We start from the raw sequence: 21,068 nt of genomic DNA on the forward strand, positions 1-21,068 counted from the left end.
TTTATTTTTCAGTCAACTAGGGAAACTGACTTCATGACCTAACATAAGCGATTTCTGAGCAAATGAATAAGCCACTAGCTGAGCTGCAAATGATAGCTTTCTATTCTTGCTCAGGCGGATGATTTTAAGATATTTCTCCAGTCTCCTCTTCTTGCCTGAGCAGTCAAACCAGCATATGAAAATGGAATGGTTGTGCTTATTTCTCCCTTCATAGGAAATATTTTGCTTCACCCAGCTTGTCTTTAAAATCTTCTTCTTGTACTTCTGTCTGTTGCCACACTTGCGGTCATCTCTCTGTCCTGGTTTAGGATTTGGATTATCTGCCGAGCATTCAAGGAGGTTCCTTTTCTAAGAACTATTTATCAAAATCATAGAATTAAAAAACAGCGTTAACACCCTATAAGAATTCCTAAAAGGCAGCACTTTTGGGGTCTTTAACCTCTCAGTGATATTTTCAGAAAATTGTTTGCCTTATTTCTCCATTGAATACATTTTCAACAGCTCGGCAGCTTCTCTCCTAGATTCATTGTGAAGAACTTATCACTGTGTTTCATTTTTTTCTCTCTTTTACCGTTATGATGACAATGGTGGTGATAATGATAACTACTACAATTAATAATAAAAGATTATATTTGTATAATAGAGAGTTTACAAGGCACTTACATACACTTTATATCATTTGATCATGGTCAAATCTGGTTGACATATATCCTGAAACCAAATGTAAAACTTTTTACACATCTTGCTTAAATTTGGTTTAAACAATAAGGAACATAGAGTCAAAACACAGATTCTGAAAGCTCCTTCTTTCAGTTGTTCATCCATCCTTTGAACAAATATGTATGGGTATTTCCCATGTGACTGAGTCCCTGCCTTTGGAGGGCTTACAGCATTGTGATAAGCAGAGGTCAATAAAGTTGTCCCTTGGTATCTATGGATATTGGTCCCAGGATCCCCACAGATACCAAAATACAAGGATGCTCAAGTCCCTTATATAAAACTGCATAGCATTTGCATATAAATGACTTACATATAATGTATTTGCATATATTTGCATATAAAATATGTTCTCATACATACAAGATCATACTTTAAGGCATCTCTAAAGTACTCATAATACCTAATACAGTATAAATGCTTTGTAAGTAGTTATAAATACAATATAAATGTTATGTAAATAGTTGCCAGGCATGTCAAATTCAAGTTTTGGTTTTTGGAACTTTCTGGAATTTAAAAAAATATTTTTCATCTATGGTTGGTTGAATCCGTGGATCCAAAACCTGTGGAAATGGAGGGCCAACTTTTTTTTTTTTTTTTTTTTTTTTTTTTTTGCGGTACGCGGGCCTCTCACTGCTGTGGCCTCTCCCGTTGCGGAGCACAGGCTCCGGACGCACAGGCCCAGCGGCCATGGCTCACGGGCCCAGCCGCTCCGCGGCATGTGGGATCTTCCCGGACCAGGGCACGAACCCGTGTCCCCTGCGTCGGCAGGCGGACTCTCAACCACTGCACCACCAGGGAAGCCCCGGAGGGCCAACTTTTAAAGAAATGCTGAGGCAAGGCACCCAACCCAGGACTGATGGGGGATCATAGAAGGCTTCTTGGATGCAGGCATACCTGAGCTTTGCCCTAAGGGATGAGCAGGATTGTTATTTGAACGAGGAAAGGCAGATTCTAGACAAAGGGAACAGCATCTGCAAAGACACAGAAAGAGAACTGCTCCACCCAGAAAGCATACCTAGAGCAGGGAATGGGGGACCTGAGGAAGGGCACATCAACACCAATTAAAAGCCCTGGAAGAGCGAGATTTAGAAAAAAAGCAATCTAATAAAATTCCCTATATGAGATTAGTGTTAGTAATATTTGACAAAGAAAAAGGAAAGTTTGGGTGATAAAGATACCAAATTGTAATTCAGAGTTGACTTCCACAATTGGGCTACTACATTATCTTGGAATTTCAGATGTATTTCCATGTTTTAATTTAGAGGATTTTAAAAGTAAGAGTGAAAAATGGAAGCTCTTGAATGAAGAGTGCCCCCTGAATCTGCACCACAGTGGCCCCCTGACTTGAGTGAGAAGACAAGGCACCACCCCTGCCCAAGTCAGAGACGGAACATTTTTTGAGCTGTGACTAAATCTTTTCTAAAGGGAAAATACACAAATAAGAAAAACGTGACATGAGGTACCCTACCCACATCAAGGCATAAGCCCTCAGAACTCTGCAGCGGCCCATAACTTCTTGTTCCCCTTCCATTCCCCTCACCTCCATGACCCTTCCAAGCCGATATGTGCTCGGGTATAACCTTGATTAAGGACTTTTCTGGAAATCCACCAGGGCTCTTTCACACTTCTCTTTGGATGAAGTTTCTTAAGAGATGTTGGGATGTTTTCTTTTTAGGTGATTATTGTCTAGAACATAGCATAGAGTCTCAGACAGAGTTCAACATATAAATTAATTGAGGCAAATAAAATCCACATAGTTTCAGCGCTCTCAAATCTGAATTTCAGTTTCCAGTGGGGTTAGAAGTTCTCTCTGGAAAAGCCTGCTGACCTGATGGGCTTCTGTGCCTTGCTGAGGCAATCGTGCACAGCAGTTTGTAACTGGAGCCAGGTCCTATAATAGGCACTTGGATGCCATCTAATTCAATCACCAGTCTCACGGAAGACATGGGAAGGTGAACCAAAGCACTCAGTGTAACCCCTTGGAAAAGATTTTTACTGTAATAGTTATTAAATAATTTCTAACGAAGGTTAATTGTGAAAACAGCCATGATATATTGAAGGTCATTATCGAGTTGAAAATCAGCCTGTCCTTTGCTCCAGGAGGGCCATTATGGCCCAGGTGTCCTTTCGTCAGAGCACCCAGTGCCGATACCTGTGACAGGCAGAAGCGAAGACCCTAATTCTGATTCTGTTTTTCTGATTTTATTCGAATTCATCCTCCCTTCCTCTTTCTCTTGATCTTTTAGCATTTGTTTCCTATAACAATAACATACCTGTCTCTAACAATTTTTGTAGGTCACCTTCACTGAAACTTCATTTGGTCTCCTGTAAGCACTGTTGAAATTGTTATGGTTTGGTTGCAAGTGCCTAAGGCAGTATTTCAAGAAAGCTTTACGGTATATGCTAAGGTGCACAAAAGCTGAACTTTCTGTGTCGTGAAAACGAAGACGGTCACTATAACTGAAAAGCAAAGCTAACATTCATTGACTCAACCGGGATTAACCGAGGGCCTACTTGTCAGGAATTGTGACAGGTATAGATGACACAAAGGCAATAGGTGCGTTCCTTGCTCGTGAGGGGTCTGGAGTCAGCGGGTGAAACCAGCCTGTAAGGAAAGAATTATGACAAAGCTAACCTGTGCCCTCGGACCATTAGCCACAGAAATGGTCCACAGCTAAGTCTCTCATGAGACACAGACTAGAGACATCGATCGTTGTGTTGGCATAAAATTCTAAAGGAGCTCAATTCCTCACACCTAATGATAATCTAGGCTCACTTCAGTCATGTATAATCATGTGAAATCGGTTCCTGTGGTGTGAGGGCAGTTAGCTGATTGCAGCCAGCCAGGCATGTTTGTGGAGACATCCAAGCAAGCCTTGAGCAGACACTACCACGGCTTGGGGCTGAAGGAAGTCCAGGATTACTATAGTCCGTATGAAGATTTAGTTGAGCCAAGCCAAATACTTTCTATATGACTTTACTACAAAAATGCATACGGTACAGAGTTCAAGTTTTCTTTTCTTACAACCTAAACTATTAACTGCTAAGAAATACTGAAAATTTTGGGAATTCCCTGGCCGTCCAGTGGTTAGGACTTGGCACTTTCACTCCCGGGGTCCTGGGCTCGATCCCTGGTCAGGGAACTAAGATCACACACGCCGTGTGGTGCAGCCAAAAAAAAAATATATATATATATATATATATATATATATATATATATATATATACACACACACACACACACTGAAACTTTTACCTTTACCTACCTTGGCTTTCCAAGAAGAAGAGAGGTTCTTCTTCTTGGTAAGAGAGGTAAGAAGAGAGGTTTTGGGCTCCCCTGGTGGCGCAGCGGTTAAGAATCCGTCTGCTAACGCAGGGGACACAGGTTCGAGCCCTGGTCCAGGAAGATCCCACGGATGCCGCGGAGCAACTAAGCCCGTGCGCCACAACTACTGAGCCTGCGCTCTAGAGCCTGTGAGCCACAACTACTGAGCCCGTGTGCTGCAACTACTGAAGCCCATGCACCTAGAGCCCGTGCTCTGCAACAAGAGAAGCCACCACGAAGAGAAGCACGTGCACCGCAACGAAGAGTCGTCCCCGCTCGCAGCAACTAGAGAAAGCCGGTACGCAGCAACAAAGACCCAACGCAGCCAAAAATAAATAAATAAAAATAATAAATTTTTAAAAAAAAGAGAAGTTTTACCTGCAGGGCCTCAAGCAAGTTCGAGGATTTGGTAATAGTTTTGTTAAAGAAAAATCTGCCAAGATGTGAATAGAAATGAGTAGAAATGCAGAACTTGTTAGACTGGGCCAAGAAATGGCAGTCTTATCTCACTCCGCCTTGCCCCTGAGACACTGCTGTAAGGTTGTCAGTTTCCCCTAGGGGACCACAGATAAAAGTATTTCTTCCACAGGAAAAAAAAGAATGCCTAGGATTCATCTTATGTCCTTTGGTTAGTTTCCTACACGTGACATCTCCTTGATCCACACAAAACAAACACTCACATTCCTGAATTACCTCTACCTGGTTTGGGTGTGTCTGTCTGTCTGTCTGTGTCTCTTTCTTTTCCTCTCCCCCACGGCCTCCATTCTCTCTCTCCTCCCCTGTCTCTCTCTCAATTCTAACTAGAACTTGATACTTTAAAAATTCTCTAAGAACAAGTGGAGGAGATCTTTAAAGTTTCATTTTAGTAATGCAGCTCAATAGAAAATAGCTCCACGGTGTGTGGGAAAAGAAGACTACATCAGAGTCACAACCGGTCTTTTTCTTCATCCCTGAACGGGACGCACATTTGCCACTGGTTCTATTCAATTAACTGCCCCCCCCTCCCCAAACAGTTCACTGCAATGTAGGAAAGGGACACTTCAACGCGCTGCAGCTGGGCAGCTGTATGGAGGTCGGAAGGTAAAGAGAACCTCTTCTCCCCCTGACAAACCCATCTTATTCATCGGATGCTAAGAGGATGAAAGTGAAAGGAATCACATCCCAAATTTATTTACGGAGCTCCCTGTAAAATGACTCTATATAAGGCTGATACTGGAATGAAAATGGAAAGTAAACCTTTTTACCATTTATGTCATTTCACAAGGAGAGATGGAAGTCTTGAGGCTGGGCCTGGACCGAGTTTGTTACCACTGACACTAGATCCAAATGAGTTGACCCACTTTTGCAATCTGCCCAGAACACCTGTAAGGTTCAGATCTATGACTGTGGCAGCATTTCCATCTCATTGCCTGACCAGCGTCCCACCTCAGAATTTTTTTTCTGAATTTGGGAAGATTTTGGACTGTTCCCAAACTTCCATTGCCCCCAGTGAGGCAGGAAGACTGTCTCCACTGGCACCCTGGAATGGACAGGGGCTTGGGAGAGACTGAAAGTCTTAGACAAGGGACTAAGGACCCTCGGTTCAGTCAGCATCAGAGTTGTTTTCTTCTCCTTCTGAGGGGCCCTCACATGGAAAGCTGGCAAGCCAAGAGGTCAGCTCAGGCTCCCAGGAACTCAGTAAAAATAAGATCCCTAACTCTTCCCGGAGCCCTAGCCTGAAAATCCCACACCAGAGACCTGTGCAGCCCCTGAACCCCTCTGCTTCTCAACGTCCCACACAGTCTCCCAACCCACCATTTCTCTCTCCCCGGCTAATTTTTTCTCCCTTAATTCTCATGGCTCTTAGTAGGGAGAAGGGAAAATAACAGAGAAGAGAATGAGAACATCAGATTTTCTAAGTGTGACTGTTTCTGTCACACCACAGGATTCCTTTCGCCTTCCACAGGGTTCTTGTTGAAATGTCAGTCTTGAAACAGAAGTGTCCTCAGGCAGTGCTGTCTGTCAGGGTTTGAGTTTGGGGTCAAGAGTGCTTATAACCCATTCCCGCATGGTTCTCAAGATGAGCCGTGTGGAAATGCTTCATTCGTTCACTCACAAATAGGTACAGTGCACCCCATACAAGATACACAGTCAAATGGGGCCTAGTCCCTGCCCTCATGTGTCCCATGATTTTCTTCCTCACAGTCTCCCAATTTCTCACCTGGATAAACAATGTGACAGCCTCACAACGTCAGGTCCCTTCCTCAGTGTCCCACTTTCTCTCCAGTCCACCCTTCACACTGTCTCAGGGAGATTCCTAAACACCACTCTGCTTCCCTGGTCAGCTTACCCCTTGTTCAAAATCTTCAGTGCTTTGCTGTCAAACCTCAGGGTCTTGGCATATGCTGTCCTCTCTACTTAGAATGCTTTTCCTCCTCCTTCACCAGGGGCACTCCTACTGATACTTCAAAACTCCGTTGGGATGTCACCACCTCCAGGAAGCTCTCTCTGACTACCAACCCCACTCTTCTAAGTTATATGCCCCTCCCTTCTCTTCCCTTAGCACTTTGTGAATACCTCTGTCAGAGCTAGGAGATATTGAATAGTAATTGTCTTATTTACCCACTTTCTCTAACTAGACTGAGAATATGTTGTAAATAGAAGCTATACCATTTATCTCTCTTTACCTGATCTCCCCAGTAGACTGTCTAGCACATAATCAGTGCTCAGCAATTGTTTGATGAGTGAAGAAGCTCCAAGTTGAGGAGGGAAGACTGAGAAGCATACTTGTGTAATGCGGTGTCATAGATAACATAGCGGGGTGCAGCGATGACCGAGCAGAGGGATTACACACTTCTGCCTGAGGAGGAGACAGGGTCTAGGAAGGCCTCCCAAGGGAAAAGAGCTTGGGCAGGCCTAGAGGAAGGTTGGGAGAGCACCAGACCTATAGGGAGGAGAAGGCAAGAGAACAGTGGCATATGGAAGGCCCTCCCTGCCTCAGTCAGCATGATGCATCTGGGGAGATCTCCCTTAGAAGAATGATACCGGTGACAGTGAGAAGACATTGGTGGGAGAGTATTGGAATAATCCAGGTTAAGGCCTGAATTGAGCTAGGAGCTCAGCAGGACCCCCAGGTTTCTGGCTTGGGTAAATAAATGGTGGTGCTGTCACCCAGGATTAGGAATTGAGAGGACAAACTATTTGGGGAGAAAGAAACACCCGGTCTGCTGGTGTTGAGCGGGAGTGGCCTGCCGGACATCGAGGTGAAGATGTTTAGTAATCAGTCGGGTATGTGAGTCTGAGAGAGTAGCCGGGAATGAAGACTCTATTATAACAACTTCATCGGAACTTTTGTTTTTATCTCTACAATTTGATACTGTGCCTTGAGGTTTCGGTGAGGACTGCTGGGAGAGGGATAATTGGTCCCTCTTCTGCTACTGGCTTGGCTGTGTGGCCTCAGGCTAGCTGCTGGACCTCAGGCTGTGCCCGTTGCCTCCTGGGAAAGGTGACAGTTAGGGAGACCTGAAGAAAAATGGTGCAAACGCTGGCCCTACAACTAATTAATTTAGCCCTGTCTTTTGTGATTCTTCTGTGGAGTGTGGAGTTCATGCCAGTGAGGCCAACCTCTTCCACTGCCTTAAAGCGGTACTTCCAAAGGCCACTGAGTACACAAAGGGGGAAGTCTTTACCTTCATTACATTGGGATCCTTGCCCCTTAGGGAGTCCTTTTTAGGTGGAGACGTCACTTCCTTGCTACAATAAACTTGTGTTTGTTCTCCCCCGTCCCCCTTTGGGGGAAGGGACTTATTTTAATGCCCTTTTGCCATTGTGATGGCAACTTTTTGTTCCTCTTCTTGCCTGGCCTGAAGCATCAACCTAGATATTGCTCCCCTGTAGGGAGTTTATTTGCAATTCTGTCTGCATTATGGAGTTTAGGCTGAGATCTGCTTTGTCTCAGGAGCCCAACTAAAACAGCATTGTTGCAAAGCAACTTATTGTGCTTTTCCTGGCTAATTTGTCTTAAGTGACTTGCACTGAAATCAAACATATTTTAATTCAAAGGTTCCTGGCAGTAATGGTACTGTGGGAGTTACATGAGGTGCTCATGGTTGAACCTCTTTTATTCCAAATATCTCTTCACAAAGGCTAAACGGGAACTGCTAATGGAACCCAGGCACCTCCAGCAATTCAAGAGGTATTGGTATTTAACCAGACCCTGGCAACCAGGTGTGAGCATGGCAAAGCTTTAGCAAGGGCATCACTCGTGTGGAGAATGGAGTCATTTTTAATTCAAAGGACTGTGATAGAAAATTCATCATCAAACTTGAATATCAACCAACCACTGTTTACGAAGAAAGCAATAGCATAATAGCACCCAGGAAGATTGAAATGATGCATAACAAAAATTCTCAGAGAAGCCCCCAAACACATCATTCCATCCAACACTTTGAAGTAGATGCCTGCCTCATGTGTTCAATGAAAAAGCCTTAAAATATTTACTTCTTGATTCAAAGCAAAGATGCCAACTTACTTTGAATTGCAGTATCAAACACATTCCCTAATTTTTTAAGAAAATCCTAAATAGTTCAACTGTGGCCTCTGCCATACTGGCTAAATAGAAGTGACGTATCATCACAACCTCCATGGTCTAATATGTGAGTTTCTATAAAGATAAATAAAGTCTGGTGGTCAGATTCAGGATGTGGCCAGGGATTAGCCTCTCCTCAGAAGCAGCAGGCTGCAAGCAGATTGTTCAGTTGCTCTCTGGAAACTGGTCATCTACGGATGCTTCTCTAATCTGTTGGAAATGCAACTTGAATAAAACCGCCTTTGGCTGACTTGATGTCTCTTTAATTAACAGGTGGGAGATCAGATCATTGAAATCAATGGGGAGAGCACCAGAGACATGACACACGCCAGAGCAATAGAGCTCATCAAATCTGGAGGCAGAAGAGTCAGGCTACTGCTGAAGCGCGGGACGGGGCAGGTCCCAGAGTATGGTACGTTTCACGTTTTGATTCACCTTTTTTCTGTTTCTTCTGTGAACTGTAAATGCCTGTGCTTATTTATAAAACTACATCAGTTCCCTAATTCTACGTAAATATATATTTAGTGATCAATAGCTATAGGTATATACACATGTGTATATTTAAGCACAAGGTATATATTTCTGTGAGCTCTTTCTTTTGCTCCCTTATTTAGGTAATGTTGAAAATAGCAAATGTAGGACCTTCAGGGCATCTCTGAGTGTGCTGGGAGTTCTTGCCACATTCCTATATTAGAACTTTTGTAGTCCTCTGTTCATTTGAGTCCACAGTAATTTATCAGTTATTTCCTAAAATGGCTCGTGCATCAGACTGTCCCGTGAGATGTGTAACCGGGGCCAGGGGACAAAGGAGACCAAATCTTCAAGGTGTGAAGATTAAAACATAAACTTCAGTTCATGCAGTGGTTGCACTGCCTTGGTATTTAGGGATATCCCAAAAAATCACTCCTGTGTTGTATATCTGGATGCTTTTGAGGAAGGCTTTAAAATGCATTTTAATTCATAGGTTTGCCATCAGGAGTCTTTAATGGTGTTATTTCCCAACAGCCCATTTAAGGCAAGGCTGACATCATTACCTTAGCATATCAGAAAGCGCTGCGTGGTCTTTACATGAAAAACAGAGGAACCTGAGCTGGTCTTTAATTAATCACAGGGATTAACAGAGAGACAGACACAGACAGATATCAGTACAGAGGTAGTGCAGATAATACCTGTCCAGATTAGGGAAATAGGATCTAACTGCTGATCGAATGAATAGTTCAGATTGTTTGTTGATCTAGATACATTTGATTTTCGTTTTCGCCTTTCCATTCCCCAAAATCTAAATAGGACTTTTTCCTCTCAAATTATGCTTTCTGCCTAAGTTACCTAATAACTGACTGAACACTTCCTTATTAGCAGGACAGATACAATCCTGCATTCAGTTGAAATGTCTGAATTCAAGGGCCCTTACATGCTTTGTCTCCAGAGTCTTGAACACACCCAAAGCCTACAGGAAGGGCTGGTTAAGCCCTCACATTAAGAGTAGGACACCATTCAGGGTTGGCTGTACGCCCAAGGAAATATTTCATAGCTTCCCATCCTTAATACTTGGACCTAATTCAATAATTTTAATTATTAATATTAGCAATAAGCACAGGCCTGAGCCCGTGTAATGGCCTGACATTCATCCCTTTGTAAAGAATCTGGACTCTTGAAATAGAATACCTTTTTGCACCCTAGAGCACATAAAGGGATTCAGTAATATGAGACCGGCCTGTGAGACTCTCTCACTTCTGAAAAAGATCTCGTTTTAAAGGTGTTTCACTCCATGACGAGACCTGTTGTCTATATCCAGGGGTTCTCATAGAGTTAATGCTGTTCTTATTGTTCTAACAAATTAATCTTAAAAATTAACCTGAACAACATGGCTCTCCTGAACTTTCTATTCTTTTTGTAGCATCAGTGTTTGGTCCCGACTCTGGGCACCCCCCACACCAGCTGCCGCTCTGTAGAGAGCAGTTAGAATAGGCTGCCAACCAGCGCGGCATAACTCAGACTGCAATGCGTGAGCATGAAGCTGCCTCAAAGCAAAAAAAAGGAAAACATGTTTTTGAACAGCACAAAAATTCAAGATCATGTCGACAGTATCCCATTAATTCTTAATGTCGTCTGAAAATATCTAGTTAAGGTTAAATTCCAAAATTAACCGGCAGAGAGTTTGATAAGTATCTGCGCACACTTTTGAGGGACCCATTGTCAATACTCTTAACTCCAGCAGTACGGCAGAACTTCTGAATGTATTCTTCTAAAATGTAACATTAAATCATATACACTGGTAGTGGTAGAGCTTGTCTGCTCCTTTTGATGTTAGATTTGACATGGATTTTGACTGTAAAATAATTTTAGAGGTTATGTCACAAAAGAACAAATTTAAAAGAGTAAAGCAATCTCCTTTAGGGAAGTAAAAGGATAGTCATAAACTAAGTAAACATTAGTTCTTCAGGAAAATCTAAGTCAAAATTATGCATAAGAAACCAAGAAGGTTAGGGATCCCATCAACAGTTTTGAGGATAATGCCTCAAATGGTATTTCTGGAACCTCACAACGACCGACGAGGAGGCTGTTTCAGGGTCCCCGAGACCACCCCACACTCAGAGATTTGCTTATGAGACTCCTGGGGCCCAGAATACAGTTGTGCTCACAGCTCAGCTTTAGGACAGTGATGTAAGGACACCCCGTGGGGTCATAAGGAGGAGTCGGAGGAATCCACGTGCAGGCTTCCTTATGCTTTCTCTGTCTCCCGTGAGAGGTCCCCCAGAGAGCAACAAGAATGAAGCAGCATGTGCACGATGATGTGGCTGCCCTGCAAGGTCCATGGGGGATTGGGCAGCCAGGGTTTCTCCTGGGGGCTGGGCACGCAGGCACCCTCTGCCTGGCACGTACCAAAGTTCCAGACTCCCCAGAAGGAAAGCATAAACCACATTGTTTGTACAAACAGTTGAGGTACAGTGAGACACCCTTTTCGCTTAGGAGAGCTATATGTTAGTGTAGGGAACGAATCGCCAGCCACGTTCCCAGATGCCAGCCAAAGGCCAGCCTTGCGAGAAGGCCTTTCTAAGGAGAGCGGTCCCAGGCCTGCTCTGGGACCTTGTCCGGCACCAGGAACGAGCCACCAAGTGGCCACACACTCACGGACTATGCAGATGCCCCCAGTGTATGAGGAGCGCCCAAAGCGAAGGAACATCGCGATTCCTCCAGCATCAGTTAGATAGACTCTCTCGTGAAACACAATATGCTTATTTTTGTTGTTGTCCAAGATAGGCTAGCGTGTATTTTAATAAAATGGGCAAGGGGTGCAGGTCACAAAACAACAGAAAAAAGAACAATGAACGAAAATCTTTGAGCTTACTAGTAGATGTGACCAAGGACATAATCCACTTCGTCCATATGCACCCTAATGACAGGAAACCTGATTTTTCTGTCAACTATGAGTATAATCTTGTGTTTGTTTCCTCTGTTTGCCCTTTAAGATCCCAATCTTGGCATAAAATCTGGCCTTAAAAGCTTGTTAAAGGGAGTTATCAGAATCCATAGGAGATGTTACCTGTTAGGGAAGTGTGGAGGCTTAACCCAGCCTGGGCAAGAGTGAACTCTGAAGGTGAAGAGACTGGCAAACAGCCTCTGGAGGGGTTTAGGTGATAACCCCCAGCCCTCCCTCTGATACCTTCAGAATTCAGAGCAGCTTTGAAGCAAGACCCTTATCTGGACTTGTGGACACGTCAGGGAAAAGCTGATCTCCGTCAAGAGAAATAGGAAAACTCTCTTGCTCAGAGCCATTAAGGTGATCTGTGACAGAGATAGATAAGCGCAGGTGCAACGGAAAGAAAAACACACCCCAGGTGATCTGTCAGATTGTCGACTACACAATCGACAGTGTGAAGCCAAGTGAGCTGAGGAAGGGAATAAATATGCTGCAAATTTGCCATCCATAATTACCATGAGACTCATCGGCAGACACACCTCAGCCAATTCAGAGGCGAAAATCAGCAAATGCAGCCACAAGCGAGCGTAGCGGCTGCTCCCAGGGGTGGCTGAGCAGCTGTGGGGAGGGTGGGGAAATGATAAGGGCTTCGGCGGAGAAGCTGCTTTCGTAGTTAAGTCCTTGAAAGAGCAGCTCAGGAGATAGACACTTCAACTCCAGTCTAGTCCTCAGGATAAGAATGTGTTGATTATAAACTCAGTGAGAGCTTGGGTTCCCCCTCCCCTGACACATACATCTCAACAACTAGCAGGAAGAAGGAAACTTGACTCCATCATACTGAGGAAAGGATCAAAAGATGATACAGCAGAAGCAGCGGCCTCCTGAATACTGGTTCTTGCTGTTACAAGTAAATCTAAAAAGGTTAAGAGAAAAGAAAGCATGCATCCTGGTTCTAAAGCTGCATAGGAGTACGTTATGCAGATTAGCTCCCTGTCTTGACCTACAGGTGTCCTTCATTAGCATTCAGGGACTACACGGAACATTTGCTTGATGTACACCCTGAGCCACAGAGCCAGGGCCAGGGTAAATAGAGGTGCCACTGGATGAAAAAATGTCCTCCACAAGCAGTTCAGACCAGCGCAGAGCCTTGCCCTGGTAATATTTGCTGTTCAAATCTCATCAGAACAAGACAGAATTATGCTTTCCCATCTTGGTTGGTGATCTGACCTGTTGATTCTCTTAAGCAACATTACAGGTCTTTATGACAAGAATGCTGAAGTGAGTTTGATTGTAAATGATCTCAATGGTTTTAGGAGGCCAGGCAGGGTTCCCAGGAAGAAGCAAAATTCTCAGAAAACCAGTGGCCCAGGGACAACTAACACCAAATGACCACATCTCCCTTTGGGGAAAGAAACAGCCGATCCATGAGTTAGACCTCTGCCTGCACTTCCATTTTCAAAGTTAATTGTATCTTTGATAGGTGTTGAGTGTTACAGGCCTTTGGTAAATGGAACTGTTTACATTTTATAAGGGTAATATAACTACATTAAGTAAGAAAAGATCTATTTGAGCCATACTATATATATTCAGACTATAGCTGAAGAACTGAATGGGCTAAATAGTTAAAAGTCTTCCTTTAACCAGTAAATAAAAATGATTTACAATAATATTAGAGCACCAGATTAAGCAGTACCAGTCTGTACTTATATGGCAATAAGCAGTGTTTGTTTATTCTTCTTTAATAATATGCATTAGCATGTGAATGTTATAAGCCTGCCCCTATAATCTTGTTTACAATTACTTGTTCAAATCCTTTCTTCCCTCTGATCATACAAAGGTCAACTCTAGACATTATACTCCTACCACATATTCCATGTAAGGCAGAACCTGTAATTAATATCATTACTTAATGTCGTTACTATTTCCTCAACAAAAGCAGGATTTTTCTGAGCACCTACTATGTGCAAGGCACTTTGCAGGCACTGAAGGTAAGACACGGTCCTGGCCCTCAGTGAGCTGAAAGTCTAAGAATTAGGATACGTATAACAATTGATTCTAATAGTGTGGTGACTGATTAAAAGGTCTCAAAGGATCTGCTCTAATGAAAAAATTTTAATGGGTTTTATTAGTTATTCGTGGAATTTAATAAGTACTTGTAGAGTGTTAAGGGTCCTTGAAAAGCACTTTGCTTCTTTAATCTGTTAAGCATTTCCTTTGTAATACTTATGCTAATAATTTGTACTTTTTCTGAAGAAAAGGACTTGCTGAGTATGGGTAAATTTCTGCTTAGACCTAGTCTGAATTATTCTCATTTCCAAGTTAGTGAGATAAAACTCTATTGAGCAAATTTGCTAATCATTGCTCTTCCCCTCCTGTGGATCTCAGCCTGGAGCTCTGTAACCTCACAGCCTGAGGTGTCCGTGGTGCACGACTCTGTGCCCCTCAGACATGGGGAGAGTCTCTGTTGCCTTTGCCTCAGAGACCACGTTTATTGGAACTTTAAATGGTTCCATAGCCTTTGCACTGTTTCACCTGCATTTTTAATAGGGCAAAAGGTGGCTTGCTTCAGTAATAAATTCTGAAATTTAATTTCAGCTTCTGACATTCATGGTTGAGTGTATCTTCCTTTTTCATGAGTGGTTCCACAAATCACTCCAGTTCACCTCCACTGAGCCAGATCCGGGAAGAGGAGAGGCTGTCAGGCAGAACCGTGGCTGTATCATACAGAGAACAGGGTTCTTCCTCCGCTGCAAGGCTCCAGACTGCTCTCTGCAGCATTTAGGGAACCCCAGGAAATTCACTAATCATGAAACTTCCAATAAGTTTCTGTTTCATGGAGTCAGACGCAGGGGGCTTCCTTGAAGGATACACAAGTCTGAAATTCTTTTCCCCACTGCTCAGCCAAAACCTCGTTTATTAAAGTGCTTTAAGGACGGGGGTGAAATCCCATTTCTTCACATCATTTTATTGGAAACCTTGGACTGTGATGAAATTCCTTCTTTTTTGCATATTCTCCCAACATACACTGTTCTCTTGCAGGGTATATTAAGTGACTCATTTCCCCCAGTCCTCACTTGTTAGGTATTTAAGACTCTGATAAAATATATTAGACCACGAAGTAACCAAGAAGAACCAGTTTACCTCTTGAGGTCTGACCTCCTTCAGTTCCCTAACATGTAAATTGTTGGAGGAAATGAGTGAATGAACAGATACCTTTCCCAGCCCCCGCTGAGAAGGGCTCCACATGCATCTTGGAAAACCTAAAAATTCCAACTCCTCCAGTAACTCATGCTGGATAGTTGTATTTAGGTTCTGGTAAGAACTTCCTCTTGCTTTCCCTAACGTGAAGCTGAGCTCTCCCAAGAGAGGGCTGCTTCCACAACAGTCCAGGGAGAAGGCAGCCTTCTCAGAGGCAACGCTGCTGAGCACTGTAAGAGCATTGGAACGGACCTCAAAGAAGTCACAAATTCCAGAGAATAGTTTTTATATGGAGGGCAGGGGGGGAGTGGCGATCAAGGTTAAAAGAAAGCTTGCATCATGGTTTTAAAGCTGCACACACACATGCACACACACACACACACACACACACACACACACACACACACACACACACACACACACACACACACACACAGGACTGGGTTGATTTGGCCCAGGACTCTGTATTTTTTCTTTTTTTCTTTTTTCGCCCCAGTCAAAAGGACTCTGTATTTTTAAAGTGCCACCCCAGAGAATCCCATGCCCCGGAGACAAATCCATGCTGGGTTTGTCTCCTTTAGTGCTCCTGTAAAGGCCAGCTGCAGGAGTTTCTGCTTTTTTGCTGTCCTCTGTATGTCTTGTCGACCTCTCACTCTGTGAGCCTCAGCCCCTCAACCCGGCTCCTCCTTTGCCCATCAAATCTGAATCCCTCTCCGTTCAGACTCGCAACTGTTAAAATTAAAGAAAGGAGGCTAGATTTTCCTCCCGTTTCCATCTCAGGCTTTTTTGACAGTCTGAGCTCAGCTCCCACCCTCCTCATTGAGGACAGCCTGACCCTGTGTTCAGAGTATGACAGTGTTGATTCAGGATAAGCTTCTGACCCCTCAACTACACCCATTATGAAGCTGGTGCTAAACGCCAAAGCTGTTTTTCCCACTGTCTGATTTTCTCTTGTCTCAAAAGAGATATGATACAGAAAAGATTTTGACCCCTCTGAAGGAGCTTGCCGACAAAACCCCACTTTCTAGATACTAAAAGTGGAGTTTAATACCATAAGACAAATTCCTGGGTAGGTCCAGCCAACTTCCATAACCAGCGAATGTCAAGTCTCTACAGCATCCCTTCAGAGATGCCTGGGCCTATTGCCCTATCCTGGTGTTCCCTAATCAAATAACTCACCAGCGTTCATTTTAAAGTACTCAAAACCCCTCATTTCTAGTGGAAGAATTAGTGAATCCATAAGGCCAGATTTTTGTTATTTAGAATTCTGCCTGCAGCCTTGCTCAAAGATAGGGTTACCCTGATGCCCTGTTCTGACAAAGACATCCCAACACTTCTTTTTAACTGAACTCCCTCAGTCAGGACCAAAAATGCGATTATATAATGCCTTGCTCCAGGCTTGAATTACATGCTCTAATTGTAGCAAAATCTCTACACATTGAGAATCACACATTCTTCAATGTGCTGTCTGGGTTCAAAAAACATTTTAACAGAACAACAAACATACACTTAGCCTGGACTAAACAGCTCTTGACTCTAAGTTAGCTCAGACATTTGCTTACAGAAGAATCTGTGTTTACACTTCTGTCAAAAGGTCTCTGTTTTTTTTGGCACACACTCTCCAACAGAGAGTGACCCTGGCCTCATCAGGACCCTGAATTTTAGGACTGAACATGTACACTCATAACATCTGCATCAGATATGCCTAGCACAGGATGCAACTCTGTTTTTCACGTTTCACCATACTTTCTGCTACAGCCTTCATAGCAATTTTTTTTTTTTTTTTTTTTCGGTATGCGGGCCTCTCACTGTTGTGGCCTCTCCCGTTGCAGAGCACAGGTTCCGGACGCGCAGGCTCAGCGGCCATGGCTCACGGGCCCAGCTGCTCCGCGGCATCTTCCCGGACCGGGGCACGAACCCGTGTCCCCTGCATCGGCAGGCGGACTCTCAACCACTGCGCCACCAGGGAAGGCCCCCTTCATAGCAATTTTTTCCACCATATTCTGGGCTCTTTGATTTGATCTTCTGGTCCAAGGTTTCCTAGCACATGTATCTTTCAAGCCCAGTAAAGCCCACATTTAGAACCAAATGAGAGCCTTCTCTGTGTGACACTAAAACCACTTGATGGGTTTTGTACAAAATTACTTGCATCTTAGCAGGGCTAAATGGTAAACTCAATAAATTCTGAAATTTAATTCCCCCCCCCCACATTCATTGTTAAACGTTAGTTCCCTCACCACAGAGAGGCTCTACTTTCCCTTTAACCTCAAATTGTTCATTCCCACCCTTGAGACTCCCTCCCCTCAGACACAGTCTGTGCAATGAAAAGCATCCCAGGGGGCATAATGGGACATCCACGCGGAGCGCTGTTCCATTCTGCGTGTTGAAGCCATGGATACACGGCAGCATGTGTGGAGCAAGGTAGGCATTCAGACAGGGAATGTCATCAGTGTATACTGGCAAAGCAGGGATCAGGCCCCGAAGTGTCTGAGCTGCGTGGATTAAGTGCATCTGATCACAGTAACTTCACATCCCCCTCTACCTCGCACCGTGTGGACCCGAGAGAACATAGCATCAGGCGTTGCAGGGAGCGGTTATTACATCTCCCAGGGGCCTGTCTCGCGGAGATCACTGACAGATAGTCCAGAATTTCTAGTACCCATCTTCATGTAGGTAAAGAACTGTAGCCCAGGCGCTGAGATAGACACAGACCAAGACAGCGCTAAGAGGCTGGTTTCAGAGCACAGACCTCAGACAGGTGAGTACAGCCACGTAGAACAGGAAAAACCTGGCTGCATTGTTTTCAACTTTATTTTTTCCAGAAAATAATTACAGCCAGCAAGTCAACTGTGAACTTTGAATATAAATAAGCAGATTGTCACAGGTGAAAAGAGCTGTAAGAAATGATGAGATTATTAGAGAAAACATAAAAACAGGGGCACATCATATCTTTAATTTGAGGATTTTTCAAAATTTAGAAATGATTACTGTGACTTCTCAAATGACAGCTGGTCTCACTAAAACACCCTATCATTACGAGAAAATTCTGCAAAAATTCTGAAGTTACAATTTCAACAAGTTTTAAACATTTGTGCCTCCTTAAAAGCACCTCAGGATGCCTTCAATATTTTGAGGAAAAAAAATCTACTTTTGGATTATGAACGTAGCTCAGTCTTTCACTAATTTCACTGGCTGCATGCTTGATAGGGTCAGCTTTACTTAAAGTCTTTATTCTTACTGCCTAGATAATTTTTATTCAGCTGCTCTAAACGTACTAAGCAATCTTGATTCTAACAGTAATACTATATCTTTGTCACTGGTTCTGTTAATTCTAATGATTGGTCCTAGGCTCTTCCTCCCCTTCCTTTAGGAATGGTACCTTCCAGTCTCTCCATGTGCATGAAAAGTGACAAGCATGGGTCCCCATATTTCTACTTATTGGGCCACCCTAAAGACACGGTTTGTAAAATCTGCATGAATATTATCTTTCTCTAATGAGCTTTGGTTTTGCATATGTTTTTAACTGATGTATAATGCTCTCTCTTTCGTAGTAGCTTGTCTAATTATTGCTAGAGCTCTGGAAAATATTTATAGTTGAGACCTTATAAGTGGTAAGGATAGGATTTGCGGGTTCAGGAAAATAAGAGGTGCACCAATTCCAGGGGTCCAGCCTAGAGTGGCCCCAGCAGGAAGGAAAGGCCGGGAGGGTACGTATAACAGAGGCAGCATTGGGTGAGTTCTGCCCCACACACTTCAGAAAGTCCTCCCTGGGCTTCAGTGCAGAAAAACAAAGTATATTTCCTCTCAGCCCACATTTGGCCAGCTCCAACGCAGGCCACCCTTTCTACACCAGACAGACAGAGCCACAGTCGTCACACATTTTAGCCCTAGGAACCCAGAACTCCACCTGGCATCGTGCTATTTCCCCAGCCTGCTTTGTGCCAGTTATTCAGTCAGGACTGGATCTTCCAACTCACCTTCCTCCGTACTCAGTGATGCAGCTTTTTTTGAGGGTGGTCATAAGTCTGTATCTAAACAGTGTCCACCACTATTTCAAAATGAACATCCTTAAGTGTTGGCTGTATTTTAGCCAAACATCCAGTAAAAATTCTTAAGGAAACTAAGTGTCCTGTACATGTGTGTGTATATATATACACATACACACACAAATAAAGCAGAATGTAGATGACAGCCTTGCAAATACTGTTCGTGCAACTTTTTACCCCTCAACTACATGCCTAGAGCAGCCCACGTGTCCACTGTCAGATCCTGCAGTGGGTCTGTGAGTACTGCCACAATTTTTAAAAACCGGGATTTTAAAATGTCAGTTTAACTTTTCAGCAGTAATTGATAGGCACGCTCAGTCCCCACGGTTAGCCGTGGAAGCAGGAATCAGACGACACACTTCTCAATTCTGGTTTGATTCTACTCCATTTACACGGTCACAGCCACGGCTAAGCATTTCTCCACCGAGGCCTTTTAAGCTGACCTTTTGAATGTTTTCTGAAATATGTTTTTCAATTGTTAATAACCCTGCTAGTTGCCATCCAGGACTGGTTTAAATTAAGAATGAAAGGCAATATTCACTAAATGAATTATTGAATTGACCTACTGCTGAACATTTCCTTATCAAGTACGTTTATGCGGATGTGTCTATACACACACACACACACACACACACACACACACACACACACACACACACACACACACCCATCACAATCATTCCCTAAAGATGTCTACAAAAACAGAAGTTTTAAATGACTCATTTCTCTGAAGTGTCTGTCTCTCAAGGATAAGTTATTGATCAGGAGAAACTTAAATTAGGGCATAAAGAAGACAGTTGCAATGTACTGGAAAAGGTAAAAAGCCAGGGAATAGTTCTTGGGGAAATCTAGTCCAGTGACCATGGTTTAAAGAGGTATAGGTTTCTGTTTCTGACAAAAGAAAGGTATTTGCTTGTCACATAGTTCAGTCTGCATTCCACAGAGGTGAGGGGACCTGAATCAATTCACTAGAGTCATTAGATAAAAAGCTTAAAAACCCCAAAACTGGAGGACTCTTTGTGGTCTCAGTTCAGCTCCACCATCTATCAGGCACCTTGCTCAGTGCTGGGGAGATAAAGATTAATGAGAGAGTCTCTCCCTATGTGCATCCCCAAGCAAGGAGGGGTGACAGGGAGAGAATGAGGTAATGGGACAAGTATGAACAGTATTGGCAAAGGAGTGAGAACAGCCCAAGGGACACAGCACCCTAAATCTGCTGAGCAGGGTTGTAGAAGATTCTACTCTACCTAAGAGGTGACATTTTAGCTGGACCTTGAGTGACAAGTGTGATTTCACCCATGTGGACAAGAGGTAAGGCAGCTACCACACAGACTAAGTAGGAAAAGGGGAGGGATGGGATGAAAGAACATTAAAGTGGGGCTCCACAAAAAGGACCTTCTTTGCCAAGCAAAGGAATTCGAATTTTATATAATCAGATGTCACCAAAAACTTAAGTGGAAGGGTGAAAATATCTGTATTTGGAATTATGCCTCAATAGTATTTAAAATGGCTTTTATAGGAAACTGGGGGCAGTTAAAATGTAATTGTAAAATTGAAGCAAATGATGTGAGGACCAGAATTAGGGAAGTGGTGGTGGAAATGGCAAGTTGGGAATGTAGAGATATTTCAGACATTTCACTGATGGAAATAACCTAACTTGGTGAATAACGAATGTAAGGGAAAGGGTCAGGGAACAGGATGTGGCCAGAGTTGGGTGGCAGACGATGTCACGTGGGCCAAGGGGCAAGTTTAGGAGTGAAGATATCGAGGTTAGCTTCGGGCTTGTGGAGT

At 43.5% G+C, this 21,068-nt stretch overlaps 1 protein-coding gene across 12 annotated transcripts in view; it reads left to right on the forward strand.

Annotated features, from left to right (window-relative positions):
• Positions 1 to 21,068, forward strand: part of MAGI2 (membrane associated guanylate kinase, WW and PDZ domain containing 2) — a 1,374,207-nt gene that overhangs the window by 1,282,036 nt on the left and 71,103 nt on the right. For 8 of the 12 annotated variants that reach the window (XM_049714931.1, XM_049714925.1, XM_049714927.1 and 5 more), the window contains one exon: positions 8,886 to 9,024. In XM_049714931.1, the coding sequence (XP_049570888.1) occupies positions 8,886 to 9,024 (139 nt within the window). Of the gene's footprint in view, positions 1 to 8,885; positions 9,025 to 18,579; positions 18,691 to 21,068 lie in introns of all 12 variants that reach the window. The other 4 variants (XM_049714930.1, XM_033439767.2, XM_033439774.2 and 1 more) reach the window with 2 other exon arrangements.

The sequence above is a fragment of the Orcinus orca genome, chromosome 9 (genome assembly GCF_937001465.1).
Source record: "Orcinus orca chromosome 9, mOrcOrc1.1, whole genome shotgun sequence".
Lineage (NCBI taxonomy): Eukaryota > Metazoa > Chordata > Mammalia > Artiodactyla > Delphinidae > Orcinus > Orcinus orca.